This window comes from Haliaeetus leucocephalus, unplaced genomic scaffold (genome assembly GCF_000737465.1).
Source record: "Haliaeetus leucocephalus isolate CR32 unplaced genomic scaffold, Haliaeetus_leucocephalus-4.0 Scaffold848, whole genome shotgun sequence".
Classification (NCBI taxonomy): domain Eukaryota; kingdom Metazoa; phylum Chordata; class Aves; order Accipitriformes; family Accipitridae; genus Haliaeetus; species Haliaeetus leucocephalus.
Window position 1 is genome coordinate 18,639,461 of NW_010973284.1, and position 19,077 is coordinate 18,658,537.

General features: G+C 39.0%; 1 protein-coding gene across 1 annotated transcript in view; it reads left to right on the plus strand.

Annotated features, from left to right (window-relative positions):
* Positions 1-188: 188 nt before the first annotated feature.
* Positions 189-19,077, plus strand: part of SNX7 (sorting nexin 7) — a 30,261-nt gene continuing 11,372 nt past the window's right edge. Inside the window, exons 1-7 of the mRNA XM_010582674.1 lie at positions 189-271; positions 6,195-6,377; positions 8,230-8,340; positions 8,766-8,930; positions 9,894-10,095; positions 12,023-12,222; positions 15,589-15,675. Coding sequence (XP_010580976.1) covers positions 6,234-6,377; positions 8,230-8,340; positions 8,766-8,930; positions 9,894-10,095; positions 12,023-12,222; positions 15,589-15,675 — 909 coding nt within the window. The 5' untranslated portion in view covers positions 189-271; positions 6,195-6,233. The remainder of the gene's footprint in view (positions 272-6,194; positions 6,378-8,229; positions 8,341-8,765; positions 8,931-9,893; positions 10,096-12,022; positions 12,223-15,588; positions 15,676-19,077) is intronic.

Genomic DNA, 19,077 nt, shown 5'->3' on the forward strand with positions numbered 1-19,077 from the left:
CGGGGGAGCGGCGGGGGGCCAATTGCGGGCCCCCCGAGAGCGGGGCTGGCGGGGCCGTCGCCCGCACTCGCAGGGAAGGATGGAGACAGAGGGCCGGGTACTGGGGCCGCCGCTCCCCCTGCCTTCTTTCGGCAGCGGGGGAGAGGCCGAGGCCGACCCCGACCCCCCCGCGGGTTCCCCTGGCGCGGCCCGGGGGGCGCTGCTTGCTGCCGCCGCCGCCGAGGTGCTGGCGTTGGACGATGAGGAGGACGACCTGGAGGTATTCAGCAAGGTACGGCGGCGCCCTCCCCTCCCCGGGTCGGGTCGGGTCGGGCCGCGCCTCGCCCGGGACGGGCTGCTGGCCGCTCCCTCGCTCGCCGGCACTTCGCCCTGCTGTGCGCCGGGCGCGCGGGGACGGGACGGGACGGGACGGGACATGAGGGGACGGGGCGGCCCCGCCCCGGGCGGCGATCGCGGCCTCTGCCCGGCCTCTGCCCGCCTGCCCCGCGCTTGGTCGGGCAGCCTCCGCTCCCCGCGCCCGGACATTGCAGCGCCTGGGCCGGGCAGGTCCGGCTGTCGGCTGCTCCCCAAGGAGAAGTCCCCCGGGGCTCCGGGGGCCGCCGAGCGCTGCCCCAGGCAGCCCCGCGCCCACAGGCAGCCCGGCCCGCTCAGCGGAGCCGCTGGTGACCTCTCCTTGGGCACGAAAAGGGGGGGTTGCTGCTGCAGACAAGCTGTGCAAGTCATAACTGCTCTAACCTTAAATTTGCAAAGTAATGTGGGCTCGTCGTAACCTTATCATCATGTTTGTCGTGGACCACGTATCTGTCTGTAAATTAACAGTCGTATTTAGTAATTGCAGTTGTATTTAAATACAAATAAGTATTTCCAAGTTTCAGTTCGAGTTTTCTTTCAAAAGATGAAGGGAAGCCTAGCACCTTCACATAGGATGTTTGAGAAGGTAACATCTGTATGTTGATGAAGGGAATAAAATGAATGTAACTGACAATATATGAGGGTCCACGTTCTGCAAGCACACAGAGTTAGCTAGGTACATGGGCGCCAGTCTTGCCGATATTGCTGATTTCAGTTAAACCAATGAAGTCCGGTGTGGCTACCACGTATGTTGTTTCTCGCTTCATACTGATTTGGTTAAGGTGAGACTTATCCTCTTGCCTTCTCAGCCATTAAAGAAGAGAGCATGTCATCAATCTGTCGGTCTTACCAAGGCAGCATCTAAAATACAATGTAAGGACATACAGAGAGCTAAAGTGGAAAAAATACATATAGGGGGCTAAGGCCCTGCTCACCTTCTGAGATTTCTGAACTGCTATGTGACAGGATGTGTGACATTGGAGAGAAAACAGCAGATATGTTTCCTGTTTGAAAATGTGACACCAGATGTTTTTTCAGTAGGACTGATTGTCATATGAATTAGATATGTATTTTTTATATTTCTGTAAATGAGATGCATTTTTTGGTATGCATGAGTAAAAACATTGGAATAAGAGCTTCATTCTTAGGAGCTACATATTTATCTTTGACTGTAGTAAAATTCTTGAAATTCATGGATTTTAAGGCCAGAAGGGACTATTAGGTGATTTAATGGTCTCTAACATGCAAGAGGTCAGGCTAAATTTCACCAAGTTATTTGTGTTTTTCTGAAGCATAACTAGGGTCTAGCTGTATCATATTTTCTAGAAAAGCACCAGTCTTGATTTGACATAAAGAGATGAATGATTCACTGAACTTGCATGCAAAAGCAGTGCTAAAATATAATTTTAGTTGTTTGTTTCATACTTTGAATCCTTTTGCTTTTACTAGGTAAGCTCAGGCAGTTCTGCATGCAGGTATGTGCCTATCAATACAGTGTATCAACAGTTATACTGCTCGCTTGTCGAGAGATGCTCCTTGGGAATAAAAAATAAGAACAAGTGTAGTTGATACGAGTTACCGCTGCTATATGGCAAATATCTATATCTTTAAATTTCTGCTACCTGCATTCATGCCAAATATTTCATACTTATATTAAATCTTAACTATGATTAATGCATGCCACATGATAACTTATTCCTGTAAACAAGAAAATTTGTTGTACTATGTGAAAATACAGCATTCTTTCCAAAGCTTGGACACCTGCATTTAGTGGTTATATACAGACCAGAAATTCACAGTTTGCTTTCAGGTGCAATTTGAGGGCTGATCTTTTGAGCTGATGAAAATCTGTGAGGTTGATTTGGGATTACACCCCATTCGTTCATGTTCCATATATTCGAGGGAAACTGACAGACTAAATGTAGCTTCAGACTTCAGTTTTGTAAACCCAATTTTTTCATAACGTACTGTTCCAGGACCACCTTATTTTAAATTTTATCTTAATGGGGTTTCTCACACCACTGTCTTTAAGGTAGTGGTATAGCATTTGCAGGCCAAGCGGGACAGCAGCAGCAGCACAGTGCTTGGTGTCTGACACTGACAGCGACTTCATTTTTCTCAGTTTAGTCAATGAAATGTACCAGCTACCAAAATGGTGAAAAATGAGATTCTTAAAAATTGTCAACTTCAATACCCTAAGTTATTACTCAAGATGTAAACACGGGGCTTTTATTTTATGAAAATTCATAGACATTTAACCCAATACTGTCATAAACCGTTGACCCGGCATCCTGTGACATATCTCAAATGTTACAGACTAGCATCTTCTTTGGCAACTCTGATAAAGCATTTCATGATGTGACTTGCATTTCACTTTATCCTAGTTTCTGTTACCATGGAAAAAGTTCTGAGGTCTTTTTAGCAGAGACAACTTCTGGGGACTGAGTTATGAGTCACCAAATACCTGCTTTATTCCATTAGTTTCAAAGTATAGAGTACCACATGTATTGCAATACCCATTCAGTTAATCTTTGTCTTCCTTGTTAACTGATACGGTGACCTGGCATTGACTAAGCTGTCAGCATTTCAGTTAATACTTAAAAACTTTAGTAGCTCTTCTTTCAAACTCTGTTTTACAGCGTTTGTCTTCACTTCATAATTACAGAAAACTTAATTAATGGTATTTCTGGAAAAGACATACATGCCACTTCAGAATTGCATAGAGGCTAATTTTTCTTCCAAAACGAGTTGATCAAGGATTTGAGACCGATTTGTAAGTGAATTTTTTGCCCAAGTAACTATTCTGTCTTCCTGAATCTCTTTGCTTCTTTGAAGAATGCTCCAACAACTAAGCTATTCTCTTGTAAGACAAACTCTGCCACCACATTCTTTATCTCCAGACCTGGTTTGGATCCCTGGCCTCAGAAGATTGCAGGCTCTGGATCCTCGCTGGGAGGGAAGGATGGATGGATGAGGCATGGAGGCAACCCTGAATCAGGATCTGTGCTCTGGGGAGGAGTGGTGTTTAGGCAAACCCCCAGACTTGATGTCTTCTACAGAGACCTGCAGGCTCAGCTGTGTGCTCAGCCTACTTTGAGGCTGTTCCTGCTGTATGAGTGTTTACCTTCCCTTATTTATTTTGAAGTCAAATTGCAGCCAAATGTGAGAGTGAGATAGGGTAAGTGCAAGTATTAGAGGAAGGAGACCCAGAACAAGGCCCTCATGCTGCCAGGAGCACGTTGATTTTCTGTTTCGTCTCCTGGCCAGTAAATCAAAATGCATGAACCTATTTGCTGATTGGCACACACAGCTCTGCTGACTGCTGTCAGTAGTGAAAGTGCTTGGAAGGGAGAAGGCGTACCGCAGGTAGGTGGGGCTGGGGGAGGTGTGGGAAAAGTTACCATTATCTGGGACAGGACCTTGAACCTCTTTGCATGGGTGAAGAGGAAAAAAGTTGTTTTTTTTTTAAGTTATACAACCCAAGATCTAGAAGAATTGTCTGTTTTTTCTGTGCCACAAAACTCCTGCCCTCATCTGTATGCACACAAAAACATAGTTCCAACCACAAAATTACAGCTGTAGATAAAATAGAAAATTATCATCTTTTTTACCATGTTTCTGTGAGGACATCAGACTTAAGTCACACGAACTTCAAGAACTGTTGGAAGTAAACCTGAAGTATCATGAGGATAAAGAAAGAGAAACAGATACTTGTTTAAAACTCACATGCATTCATTCATGTGCAGATAAACACTAGAGCTGTATTGCAACGGAACTGAAGACCTGCTTATTCTATGGATTTTTATTGCCCATGTTTTATTTCACAAACCACATATTCATAAGCCCTTCCATATAAAAATATACTGTCAGAAACCTGCCCATAGAGCAATTTTTAGTAGCAACCTAGAAGGAGGAATGCAGCATTAAGGTATTAATGACCCATGGAAAATGAGAAAATAGGAAACACATTTGCCTTGATCCAATTTAGGCCTTGCAGAGTCATTATTCCTCAAGTTATATGGCCGTTCAAGTCCCTTACATGCTCACATGCATTTTCTTTCCCTGGAAATTTCCTGTTGTCTCAGTGCTTTGAATCGCATGGGCTGCTCTGAACAAGTGGTCCTCACTCTTCATGTAGAGCATGGCCAGCTAGTGCTAGCGGGCAGTGAAAACAGCTTCTCTATTTATCCTCCACCACTCAGGACAGTGCTCGCTGGATACCAGTACAGAAAATCATGTATAGGAACACACTGAGTAAAAATAAAATGACTTACAGGTGTACAAGTAAGCAGCTATATAATATTTAAAGTCTTCCATCTTGCTTTTCTCTCCCTGTTCTAAGAACTGTACCTAAGTGATGGGAGGAGAACTGGTACATCACTGCTTTCTGTGCATAATTCTCAATATAAATTTCTACTCCATCTTTGTGAGAGTACGTTGAATAACTCAAAGGAGAGGGATGGCAGTAGGCAATGAGGTTTTAAGGCAGGAAAAGAACAAGAGAGGAGAATCTGTTCCAGAGAAAGTTTTGATCCAGTTGAATTCAAAGGAAAAAAAGCAACACCACCAATCAGCACTGCGGTGGTATGCTCTTCACTCCCAGGAGACCGGCCTTGGGATGATGCCGTGTCCGTAGTTTCTGTGGACTCCCACATTTCCACTTCTGCCATTTGAGCAGTTTTCTCTTCAGCAACATCCCTTTTCTCCTTGCTCCATAGTTAGTGAGGCGCACTGGAAAGGGCAACTCTTTGCCACTTGGTAGTGTAGCCTAACTACACTTCTAGAAAACTTCTAGAAAACAGATTAATTTTAAAGTTTGTTATAAAAATACTTCATTGCATTGGAAATATTGGGAAAAGTGTATAAGATGTTTGATATTTAAAACAGTGATTGATTTTAATTGCCCAAATTTATTATTTTTAGTGATTTATTCATTTATTATGCTCTTTTATGGTGTTAGTGAATTTAATTTATTTTTCCAGTCACTGTATCCTCCAAGATTTTAGATTAGTAGATCTCATCCAGACTTGCATCTAAGAAAGAAAATGAGATTTTTTGCCCATTTCTAATTTCCACTCAGTTTCTCAGCATTTGAGTGATCACCGTTGAACACACTGAGCAGAAGCAGCTGCTATGGGGGCATATTCTTAGAGAGCTGTGGTTGATGCTATCAAAAAGTGGTTTTCCACTTCAACAAACCAGTGGTTTGAATTTTTTTAGAAATTAAACAATGAATTTGTACTGCATTCTTACTTACTGGTTTTTCTTTTAAAAAGATTAAATTTATGTCTCTGTAAAAGTTTTCCATTTCAAACTTTATTTTAAAATTTATGCAAACTGAAATATCCAAGTCCAATAAAAATTCTCATTTGGATTTTGTCTTGTTTTCTTTTAAATTCATCATTTTTATCCACCCTGTTCAGGATTTTAGAGATAATTCAAACTTCATAAGTCCTGGGTAACTGGCTTCTAACAATTTTAATAAAGCTGGTAAGTATCCTACACAATTACTGGGTGCTTGGATTCATAACTAATTTTAGCATTCATAGGCAAGTTGTCTTTCCAGCTATGCATAACATTCTTGTCAAATGGTAGCATTTTGCTCTTTCATCACTTTTAGAATAAATCTCATTCTTATTTCTTACATCCTCACTGAAGCAAATACTGAAAAGGATAATAGATTTGCCATGTACTATATAATTCTTTCATCTGCTCTATGTTTTATCTGTTTTACCGGACTATTTCAAAGCTTGCCATTTTAGCATCTGAGACATATGTGTTTGCATGTATGTGTTTGTATATAAAGATTTATTGATATGGATGTTCTCATGTCTTTTCTGTAGGATACATCACTGGCTGAGGTAAACTCATTCAGTCCTTCAATGCCAATATCCCCCTCATCAATGATAAACCAGTATAAATTTGAAGATGAACCAGAATTAAGAGATCTTTTCATTACAGTCGATGATCCTGAAAGCCACATTACAGCCATCGAAACATTTATTACATACAGAGTAGTCACAAAGGTAAGCATCCACTCATGGCTATAATGGCTTACATTGATAACAGTAGTAGCATTTTCACTCTTCTTGCATACCATTCTCTGGGATATTACTAAATTTAAATTATACTCTGATTTTGCCATGAGTTATAGACCACTAAAACTGTAGGAAACTGTGCAGTAGGTTCTGAAAAAAAAATCAGTATAAGTCTACACATATAGGTGCTTTTATGCTGAGAAAATAGCTAATAATTCTTCAACAGCCAAATCAGTTCTATATGAGAATAACATTTTCTATTGTGATCTTCAGCAGGAATATGAAACAGCAGAAAGACCAATTCAGTTCAAAGACACTATAATAGCCTAAGTATTTATGACTTTTGGATCACTTGCAGGCTAGCAGTCTTTTGTCCTCCATAAATGTTACCTGCTACAAAGTGTTTCAGTTCCATTCTTTTGTAATTACAGCATCTACTATCACGTGGACATTGGTTTCCCACTTACAGTTGCATATGATTTCTGGGGAAACTGCCACAGTTCTCCAATTAAAAAGTAATATTGGGAAACAACTAAGTATATTTTTAGCTGTCCTGAATACAAGTTTATTTACTGGAAATAAGGAAGAAAGTCAGCCTTGTGAGACTAGCCAGCTCTTCTGGGATTACCAGCAAATATTCTGCAGGCTGCATTTTGAGAATTGCACTGTTAATTTATTTTACTTTGAGTCCTTTTTAAAAGATTAATTTAAAACCAAATTTTCAAATGGGAATTACTCATCCTTAAATAAGAGGAGATATCAATTCCTCATAAAATATTTAAAGAGTAGGAAGAGAGCTATCTTCGTTAGGTTGCTAGCAATAATTTTCACTTCATACATGTTTTTATAGACGAGAGAACATTTTTTCTTCAGGTACATATGGAAGGGCTGTAAGGTGGATTGCTTTTCCTTTTTTATCTGTTCTGTCCTTTCTTATCATATTTAATTTGAAGTGCTGGTTGTTGATGATAAAGTAATAGCATTCCTCCCACATACCTTGAAAAATTTTTATTCAACCCTCAAAAATGTGTAGATTACAAAAGCGTGTTTTGAGGTTTTTAGAATTTACTTGCATTGCGTTATAAATCTCTGTGCAACAATGAATGCTAAACAACGTGCATTACTTTAATGAAAACATGGGTTCTTTGTGGCTTGATTCTAGAAGATAGAGCAGCGATAAAATAAATCTCATGGTCTGACAATTTCGCAACACTAATAAGCATTTTTTCTAGGCATTAAAGGTTTGTTGGCAAGTTCTAACAAAGGGCTACAAAACTGGAATTGATGATAGAACGCAGAATCCATTAAGCAGCACAGGAAGTGTTATTGCTATGATATGCTGAAGTTTTCATATTTTGAATGTGGGGATTTTTGACTAGTGTCAGCAGGTCCCAAGGACTTATGTCAGCTATTTGGTTTTTCTTTCAGAATGCTAAAAAATGGACTTTCCTCGCTCGTAGATTACTAATCACTTTAAAAGTGCCCTAAAAGGGATGAACATAACTGTGATTGCTAAAAGGAAAATGCCACACTAAAATAATGATTGAAATCTTTTGGAAACACTGTGGTAGTGGTATTATCAGTCACTCGGTGTGCAGTTTAGTGCTTGCTTTTTTTTTTCTAGAAGAGAACTTTGATTTCTTGCTAAAATGGGATGCGTTTTCTCTCTTCAGGTAGTTGATCACTGCACTTTGAAAAACAGCAAGCAAATAACACAGGCAAAATAGAATCATGTATGCATTCCCTTCAAGTAGTCAGTTTTCTCCAAGATCTAAAACTAGTTTGTTCTTTTTTTCTGGTATTCTAACCTGGGCCTGGTTTTTCTGCCTCTGGTTTTCAGACTTCTCGTGGTGAATTTGACTCCAGTGAATATGAAGTTCGAAGACGATATCAGGATTTCCTTTGGTTGAAGAGCAAACTTGAAGCAGCACATCCGACACTGATTATTCCTGTTCGTTTGCTAAAACTTAAGTTATTCTTATTTGTTTAAAAGATGGCTCCAGTTTTATACAGAGATGTTTGAGGTCTTTCTTCAGTTTCTGAAGTCTCACAAACATTAAGCCAACCTATTTTCATTAGCTTTATATGTATGTGATAATTAAAAATTCCATAAAGGTATTTCTTATGTTTGTAATTGTGTCATTTGCAGTAATTAGCAGTAATTTATGTCCTTCTTTCTTAGTTGTACTTGTATTCTTCTGCACTGTATGCTACAAGAACCGTGTTATAGCACTGTTGAATATGATAACTTTATAACAGTTTTTTGCATGATGGATTTTACAAGGTATACCTTTGTTTTTTAGTAAGTAGAAGAACTATTATAATACCCCCCAATATTATGCAAACTATACAAAATATTTCTTCTTTTTTCCTTAGCCATTGCCTGAAAAATTCATAATGAAAGGAATGGTGGAACGATTTAGTGATGAATTCATTGAGACTCGAAGAAAAGCTTTACATAAATTTTTGAACCGTATTGCTGATCATCCAACTTTAACTTTTAATGAAGACTTCAAAATTTTTCTTACTGCGCAGGCCTGGGTAAAATGACTTTTTTTTATTTATTTAAAGTTATGTGAAACGCTGTCTTGTGTTAGTAGAGTATATCAGGAGTCTCCCTGGTTCAGCATTCAATAGCGTCCTCCCATGGCTCGTTACAGAAGTATCAGAAGGCAGCAGGGGATTTATGGAATATTCATCCCCCGAAATAACCTTTTCTTCTGTGCTTTTGGTCATCATGCATGTGGCCATAAATATTGATGTAGCTTCCAAAGCAGTTTTTATTGCTGCACTTTGGATTTTTGTGGCGAATTCACAATACTTCAACTCTGCATGCTTTTTGGTATACATATAAGCTTCCAAGATTATATGAAAAGTAGTATTTTAAATTAATTATTGTTTTGGCATGGCACTGTCTTTTTCATTTGCTTTTTTAAAAAAAGTTATACTAGTCGCATAAAAGAAAAATACAGCCTTTCAATTTCCTGTTGTATTTTTGCAAGATGTGTCCAGTTGAAAATTAGAGTTTTGTAGTCAGAAAAGCCTGCCTCTGAACTTCAGCAAAAGTTATTCTAGCAACATATAAAAAGAGTTACAAAAAAAATAGATGGATTACTTCTTCCAGTGGGAACACTGTTTGCTTTTCTCAATGACTTATTTCTGAAATCATTACCTCTGCTTTCCTGTTCAAAAGGCAAAATTGCAAACTAGGTATCTCACCCTAAAGAATGAAAGGTTAAAGGTTCTCTGCCATCTTTAATTGTTCTTGTGAGAGCGTGATACATGGCATGCTTGTGTTTGCCCAGAAAGCCTTAGCTAATAAATGTACACGACAGGTATGGTTCTGACACTGGTCTAATAATTTTAAAGTAAGATTTATACACTAGAAATACACACAGAGGCTTATGTATGTAGTTTTGGTTTTAAAAAAAAAGCTTTAAAGCATGCATTTTCAGAGAATTTAAAAAAGTCCTTGGAAGTAAACATGGCTTGTTCTGTCTTTAGGAACTCTCCTCACACAAGAAGCAGGGTCCCGGTTTGCTGAGCAGGATGGGACAGACCGTCAGAGCTGTAGCATCTTCAGTAAGAGGGGGAGTTAAAAATCGTCCTGAAACGTTTACAGAAATGAATGATTACATGGAAACATTTAGTCAGAAAATAAATGTACTAGACAAAATAGCTCATAGAATTTACAAGGAAGAAAGGGGTAAGTAGAAAACATGTATCAGTTTTATTGATTAAGAAATTAATATATTGGAAAAGTAAATTAGTTTTCATTGTGCCAGGCAAAATACTCTTTCCAGCAAGCAGAAAAAAAGGGATATTTGTGTTTATACTGTGCTTTTCATAATGGTCATTGTTTTGGCAGACCTTCAAGTTAGTTTGAATAACTTGTTAATAGGAAGAGTTTTAACATGTAATTGAACTACTTGATAAGGAACTTAGAAGAAAACGTAGCAAGTATGGCTATCTTTTTAGTTGTGCTTTTTGAAAAGCTGTATGACCTTTTGTTTTGTACTTTCAGTGGAATGTAAATAGTCAAGAGTTTTCTGTGCTGTCTCATACTGGCATAATGCTGTCTAGATTCCAGATTTCTAAACATCTTTTTTTGTTTAATTCTGCACCTTTTTTCCATGTTGACCAAGTAGTTTTTAATATTTTTTTTAATAGCTTTACTGTTGGCCATAGTTTCTGTCATGGGAAACTGTGCCTGTTAGAGTTTTCTTAAGAAGGATGACCTGATCTCAGTTTTTGTCTTAAGTAACAGCAGTTTGCACACCTACTTGGAATGCTAAATTACTGACTTTCTGAGATTGACCCTGATCTCAGACTAGGCCTGTTCAGTAGAATTTCCACTGGTCAGCACTTGAGGGATTTTATTGTCTATATTAATATAATTTGAAGAGCTGCACTGTGTTCTCTAATAACTGAGCCCTTGTGCTTTACTGTGCAGTACCAGATCTCAGCATGTCCTCTCTAAATTGGAGGGGCCTTATAAAAGCAAAATACCTCTTGGTGAAGAGTTCCTTTTGATATCGTTCATTTCAGTGGAAGTAGCTGGCTGAGGTCCACAGGTTCAAGCCATCAGCGCCAAAATATTTCTTGGAAAACCTTAAGAATTTTGACATGCTCCCAAATGCTGTAGGTTATATCTTCTCTCTAGAGTTTCCAAATAGCACTTGGCAGAACTCTTGTGTGCAGGGCCGCACTGTTGTGGCTATGAACTGTTGATAGCTGTGATTCAGAGAACATTCCTGCTAGAAGTAGCTTAACATGGGATTCTTAATTATATCTTCCATGGAGGTTTTTTTTGTCCAATTAATCTCAAAGTAAACATTACATTCTTCATGCCACATGGCTGTTTTGCATCTTTTCTTAGACATTTCTTCATTATAAATTCAGTTGTGATGAAATTGTGTTTTCAGTACATGACCAATGCATTCACAGTACCCCCTTGTGAACATGCAGCTCCCAGGTCATATCCAGCCTTGCCCAAGTTTAGCCCTAGTAAACAGCACAGTGAATTCTGGACCTTCTTTCTGCTTACAGATTATCACTTGGCCTAGAGACATAAGAGAAATGATTTGCAGGATACCCCTTTATTTAGATTAATAAAAACTACTAAAGGAGATAACACCCACAGAACTGGAGTGAACTTCAGTGTGTCTTCTGAAGCTTTTGGGACATACTGAGGCTGCTAGTTTTAATAACTGAGACAGGATTCAGAGCATTACTGTAGCAGAGGAATTCAGGGCAGTAGAAGCAAGTCAGACTGACTGCTGCCCAGGGCTGCTACGGCTCCTGTCCCTCTGTATGAAGACAATGTGAAGTAATTCAGGTCATTGAGTGATCTGAATACAACTCTTCAGGTCTACCCGACTATGTGTGTGCTTTTGAAATGACTGGGACATTTTTGCTGATAGATTTCTAGGAACTACTTAATTACAATACATTAATTGATTAGTTTATTCATAAGCAATAAACTGCAGTTTATTTATCCTGGTCATCTGACCAAATTTAAACATTAGCCTCAGTCTCTTGCTTTGTTCACAGTAAATATGAGGTTGCAATTAGTATCGCTTGGACATCTATTAATAAACGAAAGAGTAATATGCGTATATGTTCCTGTTAAGAGTATTTTAATGAAATGAAGGAATATGGCCCCATTCACACACTCTGGTCAGCATCGGAAGAAGATATAGCAGACTCCCTAAAAGGTGTTGCCAGCTGCATCGACAAGTGTTGCAAGGCTACGGAGAAGCGAATGGCAGGGCTCTCGGAAAACCTGCTACCGATTTTACATGAATATGTTCTCTACAGTGAAATTCTGATGGTAAGGTTTCCTTAAGGATTGCTTATGGCTGTATATAAAATTTGGCTTAGTCCAGTGACAAACTCTAGAGGAGAATTTGTAACTGATGAAAATTATTTTGCAGTCCCTCTATTTACTGTTGTTATTAAACGTGCACAGCATAGGATAGCTGTCTGTTAGCAGGGAATCCGGCTGGTCCTGTTTCCCTTGCTAATCAGGCAAGAGATGCCCGTTCCACATGAGAAGAGCTTGATAGTTTTGCATGGCAGGCAGCCCTTGGTAGCTGCGCTGAAGAATGTCTGGTTTTGCCATCTTCAGAGAGCTCTGCATTGTAGCAGAGAGGCAGGAACACAGAAAGGTTTGGGGAACAACAGCTGAGAAAGACCTCTGACACTGCTGAAATATGAACTCATTGAGTAACAGATTGTGTGGGGGAAAAGAAGTGGAGAGGTTTTTCCTTTTCTAGGAGATGTTCCTAAACTGTGTTTTCTTTTTCCAGAACAGCAGGGAACTTCCAGTCCCTGTGCCATTATATAAGCATGTGTTAGTCTTTGCCATAAGCTGATGCTCTCAGTTCCCTTTATGTACGTATTTTCTTACACTTGGAGAGAATGTAAAAAATGTGACTACAGAGTTGATAAACTCAGTGCCGATGGATAATCAACGTAATTAAGTAACCGAATTCAGCATGTCGTAATTCCTACTCTGCTGCCTCCAGAAAGCAGAAAATATGTACAAACCTCGCTCTGTCTAGGTTTTGAGCAATGCAAGCTGCAGTATCTGTTCTTGCCTTACTGCTGGGAACCCAGCTCCTACTGCAGTGGTTTCTGAGTAGGGGCAGGGAGTATGTTACAGGCCATGGGTAGAGCAAGTTAACTGAGCTTTTGCTGGCACTGTGCAGAGCATTGCCAGTTTCTCAGTAAGGCTTAGCTACCAAGAGGTTAAGAATTACTGCTGCAATGACTGCTGTCTTTAAAACAAGCTTCACTAAAAGAGGGGCTGTACAAAATGTCCTGTATCTCACAGACCTCATTATTTACATGTACATGCAGGTAGATGGGGCTAGGTACTGCTTTGCTTAAAGGTCTGAAGAGACTACCGTCCTAGCAATTGCAGGTCTTCTTCTTCTCCCCCACGTCCACACTTATTTTTTGGAATTTCTAAGTCTGTTGCACATGAGTGATCCCAGCCTTCATGCTATTGAAGAGATGCTGCCTGCCCATTGCCTCCTAGTCTGCAGCCTGGCTCGCCCCTTCTCAGGTGTTCTGAGCACAGAGAGGTTTCTGTGGACCAAGCCCAGAGTGACTACCTGGCTCTTCATGTGCACGTTACAAGTAGCTGTTGCCCATTGCATTTTTTTTCTGCTTGCACTGTTCTTGATGCAACACTTGCAACACAGCATTAGGCTGCCACGAGGTCCTGTCCAGAGGAAATCTTCCTCCACTAGCTCATTCCTGTTCTACAACTGTTCCTTTCCTTTCATTCGCCATGGATTTTTGTTTTTCCTATAGCTTACTTCCTTTGCAGTTTGGAGAGGGCACTACTAGTTACACTAAAAATACAATAGGGGAAGTCACACACTAGTAAAACCTGCTTTCAGAGGTGTGTTTAACCCCTCATGACAGGGACCTTTGTGCGGTGCTGCCAAGATCATGCGCAAATGTGCAGAAGAAAGTGTAGTCAATACAATACAATCCTTGTATGTTCCAGTCTTGGGAGTTCAGCCTTAAACTGGGGAAAGAGATTAATTCATAGCTAAAATATTTACAACTGGACTGGCTCCTTCCTAACTGACTCACAGAACAAATCTGGAGAGTGCAAAATACTGCTGTGCCTCAGGGTACAAATTGCAGCAATAAATTGGTTATGGGTCCGCCTATGATTATTTGAGGGTTTTGTGGCAGGGTACCATTAAATATTACACAAAAAAATCGTAAAAGTATAATAATATGTTTTTAAAACACAGTCCCTCTGTCATTAGAAGTCAGCACTTGTTTATAGTTGTAGTAAGTTGATATTAAAATAATTGGTTTTATCTTGTAATTTAAGGACTATTTGTGATAAAAGTTGCCAAATAGTCATTAAAACAGTTTTAAAAGAGGCAAAAGAAATAATAAAAAAGAGAAAGCATTTGTAATATGAAAGAAAGCTGTTCCAGACATATTTGTTTTGCTTCTGTGCTTACAGCTAAACATTTTGTGTTTTTATCTAACCAAAAAATATTCTGCGCTACTGAAATGTAGATTGATGAGCATTAGTATGTATTGCTAATCTGTTACTCAGAGTTGTCCAAAGTCAGGTTTACCAATTTTTTCTAGTGAGTACCTGTTCAAAAAGAAACACTGAAAAATTATTTGAAAATTAACCTCCTAAATTATTCTATTGTATTTGTTAAAGTGACAAGATTTCAAAGAGAACTCACTGAAATAAGACAGCTAGAGAAGGTAAAGGTGCTTGTGCCCTGTGCTATTTCAACATGCCCTATGCTAGACATGAATACTGAAAATCTCTTTAGTATATGCTGAAGAAGCAGTAAAACCAGTTGTGGCAAGGTAATGTAAAATAAGGTTTTGAGATTTTTAACTATATATGTCCTGCTTCTGATTTTTTTTTTAAAAGGACTAAAGCCTTGCAAAGGTTCTGCAAGATAAGCACACCTGAGTGTGCTTTTACAGATGAGGCATTTTTAAAATTTTTGATTCTTTAACTCTCCAGCCTAAATAATGTCCTTTTAGCACAGTGTTAACACAAAGTGTTACACAGTGTAAATAATATATAAAAATGACTAAATAGTAATAACTTTTTAGTACATCAAAAGAGAAAGTCCTTGACATTTCAGATACTTTTAATAGGGTTGTCGTAATTAGCTTTCATGTAAAGATGAGCTGTTTAGATAGTTTTTGGCACTTGAAATGCATTTGTCACAATTTCAATAATGCCTGGTATACCATTTTTAGTCATTTATTCTACTCTATATTATAACCTTTACAAAAGAAGGCGCTTGTTCATGAGATTTGGCAAACTTATGTTGCTTTTTTAAAATATGAATATATAGTAAGTTGAGCTGATACTAAGTAAACTGCTGTTGCAATTTTTCTCATACAGCTAGCAATGATACTGTGTATGGCAGATTCTTGCAGCACTGATTTTGGATTTACTAAGATTCTTGAAAAACCCATAAGATAAAATACAGGTATTGAAAAATAAGTCTTCATGAATTTAAGATTTTTTTTTGAGGAAAGTACATGTATCATGTCAAAAACATTAAATGGCATCATTCTGTGATCTTGCTTAATTTATTAAATACCCAAGTTGTTTGATGGTTTTCTGAATAGATGGCTAAAATTTGGTGCAGTTTACTTCTTTTTTTTCCTCTTCTATATTAAGGGTGTTTTGAAAAGGAGAGACCAAATTCAAGGCGAGCTTGACTCCAAAGTTGATGCTTTAGCCAATAAAAAAACAGAAAAGGATCTGGTGAGTATGTACAGAAAGCTGAAATCTTCCAGGACTACTTCTAACTGCAAAAGACAATCCCCTGTAGAAAGCGTGTCCTCTGAAGCCATGCTTTGTAACTGGATGGTGTCTCTCTAATTCTCATACTTATTCTGAAAAGGTTTGGTCTTTGTAGCTATGCATGCCAGGCAAAGGTAATTGTGAGAAAGATGCAGAACTTCAGTAGATAGGCTTCTGGAGCAAAGGACTGGTAATAGTGGGTGACCGCTGTGTTTTGTCAACACAGACTGTACCACAGCTTATTTTTAGCATTTCTGTTTACTTCCACACTGGGAGTTAAAAGAAAGTAAGACTTGCTGCAGTGGTCTTGTAGCTGCTGCTCCATTGATGTAGAGGAGGGAGAGAAGGTTGTTAGAATGAGCAAAGCTGTTCATTAAACTTATTTAAAATAAAAAGTTCTGGATTCTGTTCTTTCAGGTTTTCTGTCTTACCTGGTTGGGCCCAGGGATATTTTTTTAATTCCAGTATTACACCTTCATTTATTCTACTGAAGTCAGAGCTTAACTGGTAGCCCATGGGGGCAGGCATTCCCAAAACCATCAGCAAGGCTCAGCGGGCCAATTAAAAGGAACTTCTGGGATGGGTATTGGCATTTTTAAAATTTTTGATTCTTTAACTCTCCAGCCTAAATAATGTCCTTTTAGCACAGTGTTAACACAAAGTGTTACACAGTGTAAATAATATATAAAAATGACTAAATAGTAATAACTTTTTAGTACATCAAAAGAGAAAGTCCTTGACATTTCAGATACTTTTAATAGGGTTGTCGTAATTAGCTTTCATGTAAAGATGAGCTGTTTAGATAGTTTTTGGCACTTGAAATGCATATTTTTATTTGATTTCTTGTCACTGAGTTGAATAAATAAGAATATATTACCACTGTCTGATATCAATCTATAATGGCTATAGTATATTTTGTAACAATTTGCCTCTGTGTACTGCAGTGGGACAGTAAGTAAATACCTCTGGTTTTGTTTTTTCCTGAAGTAGAAATTCTCTTTACTTATACCTTGTATTGTCCTCTCATTTCCCTGCCTTTGTGTTCTCTAATCTGTTTTTGTTTCTCTACTTCCTCTGCCACTTCTCCTGTCCTTTGTCCTTAGCTTACGTATAAAGTTTGAAGTTCTTGTAAAGTGCGAGGAGGATGGTAAGTTGTAGAAGGTCCCTAGGCTGGGCGTTGGGGTAGCAATGGCAGGTCCTAGTCCTCTGCTGGCTGCAGGCCACTGTATTCCCATGCTGCCTTGTGAGGGCACTGGCAGACCTGCTGTGGGGTCCTCCCGTAGCCTGCCCGTGTCCCCAGCACCCTGTGCCATGGGTGCCTCACGTGCCAGCGGTATGCATTAGTTGCATTGCATGTAAAAGCACACTATATGTTAAGAATGATCTTTATGGGTCCTTTCCAACTTGAGATATTCTATGATTCTAAGAATTCATTCTGGCAGAAAGGAGTGTTACATGTCATTGTGTAAGTTATTTGTATGCAGCTAGTTGTATCAACTTTTTAACGTTGCATCCCTTTTAATCAGTACTTCCCATTTGTCTGGTTTGTTGGCAACCTGGTAAAAACAGTTGCATTTGCACAGAGCGATTCAGCGAAGAATTCCAGTTTCATACAGCTTGTTCAGCAGCTAGTCTTACTGCTGTCCACTGTAGGGAAGAGAACATTGCTTGGCAGGACGGGGTCTTTTCAGAATGTCTTTCTGTTACGTTCTGATGGAGTCCTCAGACAAGGTGCCTGTACTCTTTTCCTCAACTGTTACAGACAAAAAGGAATATTTTTCCTTTAGCATAGTATTGATCATACCATGTTGATTTGATATTGACAATGGTTTACGCCATAATGAGATGTTTGTACTTGCTTCCAGTAAAATTTTGAGGTCAGTTTGCACAACCTGGTCTTTTTTCACTGTTTCTGTGTTTCCAAAACTGTGTTTACAGTTTTGGTAAAAGCCTTTGGACAGTGTGATTACCCAGGTGTTCAGATCTTTGTTTTATCTTTCCAACGCCTCTATTTCTTACTCATTGCAAAAAATCCTGTTTCTGAGAGTCTGCTTCTCCTTGCAGTCTCATGAGAGCAGTAAAGCAGATGTCTCTTAGTCTAATCTGATCATAAAATTCTGTGTTCTCTAATTGAGTGACGGCTGTATCCTGAAGACTTTTTCTTAATTAGAAGTTGAAGGCTTTTCCTATTAATGATAGTTTGACTACAGAGAATGGTGTACTGCTATTTTTAACCATTCAAGTAACTTTTAACTGTTTCCTTAATCAGTTTTTTACTATGTTTTATTTTTTATTATGTGTTGAAATATTTTGCTGACATTTCTAACCAGACTGATTTCAGAATAAAAAGTGGTCATAACACAGGTACTGTTATTGGAATCAGTGTCAAACACTGAGTTTGGCTGTATTTGCATATTTCTATTCCTAAGCAGAACTCATGTAGCTTCTAATGATCTCATAGATGTCAGATTGAACTTGTCAGTGCAATCTAGTAGCCCGAAATTCTGCTGACAATGAGTGGCATGAGCTCTAATCTCATTTGAAGTACATTTCCACCATAGATAAGGAATCTCAGACTGTCATTAGAGCTTATGAAAGGCTGCGAGATCTTTAGCATTGGTCACGGCAGACATTAAATGATTTAACAAACAGGAGGTTATACAGCAGGAGAATGCAAAACATCTCCAAGGTCACTGCAGCTGAAATAGGCTGGAATCGCAAATTAAACCTTACAAGATGTCGGGCTCATTGGCTGGGAAAAAACGTTTTCTTGAGCTGTGCTTCTGCCACCAGGCTTTTAGAAAGCTGCTTGTGGTGCTGCTAAAAAGCCAAACCCTTGTCTCCCACTCTAAAATTTAGTCCACAAAGGCAGTTGTTCAGAGTATGGAAGGTTTGAAGACTGTGATTTTGGATGCAGGCTCTGACAGAGATATTTGGGAGGACTTTGGTGTTCTCCTACTTATCTAGACCTTTCTTACCTCCAGAGCTCTGGCTGTGAAGATGTTGGAGTGTGTAGCTCCATTGCTCCCATGCTCTGTTCTGAAGGTATACACAGCAATGCTAGTGCACCCCTCTGTGGTTTGGGAATTTTTAACAGTTTTGGTACTGCCACTAGTGCTAACAGTAATTCTGACAAAAGGTTGATGTAATGTGCTCTGACAGAACCAGATAAGCATTAAATGTTAAGTTAAGGATTCTAGTGTTCAGGCTTGAAACTGAGTAGTAAAGAGATGAAATGGTTAATCTGTCATATTTGAATATATCTCATGTTTTAACTCCAGGCTAAAAAGGGTTAGTATCACCAAGCTGTAGGATTAATTCATGTAGCAGACAGAAATTCATGCTATTTTGCATAGTGAGATA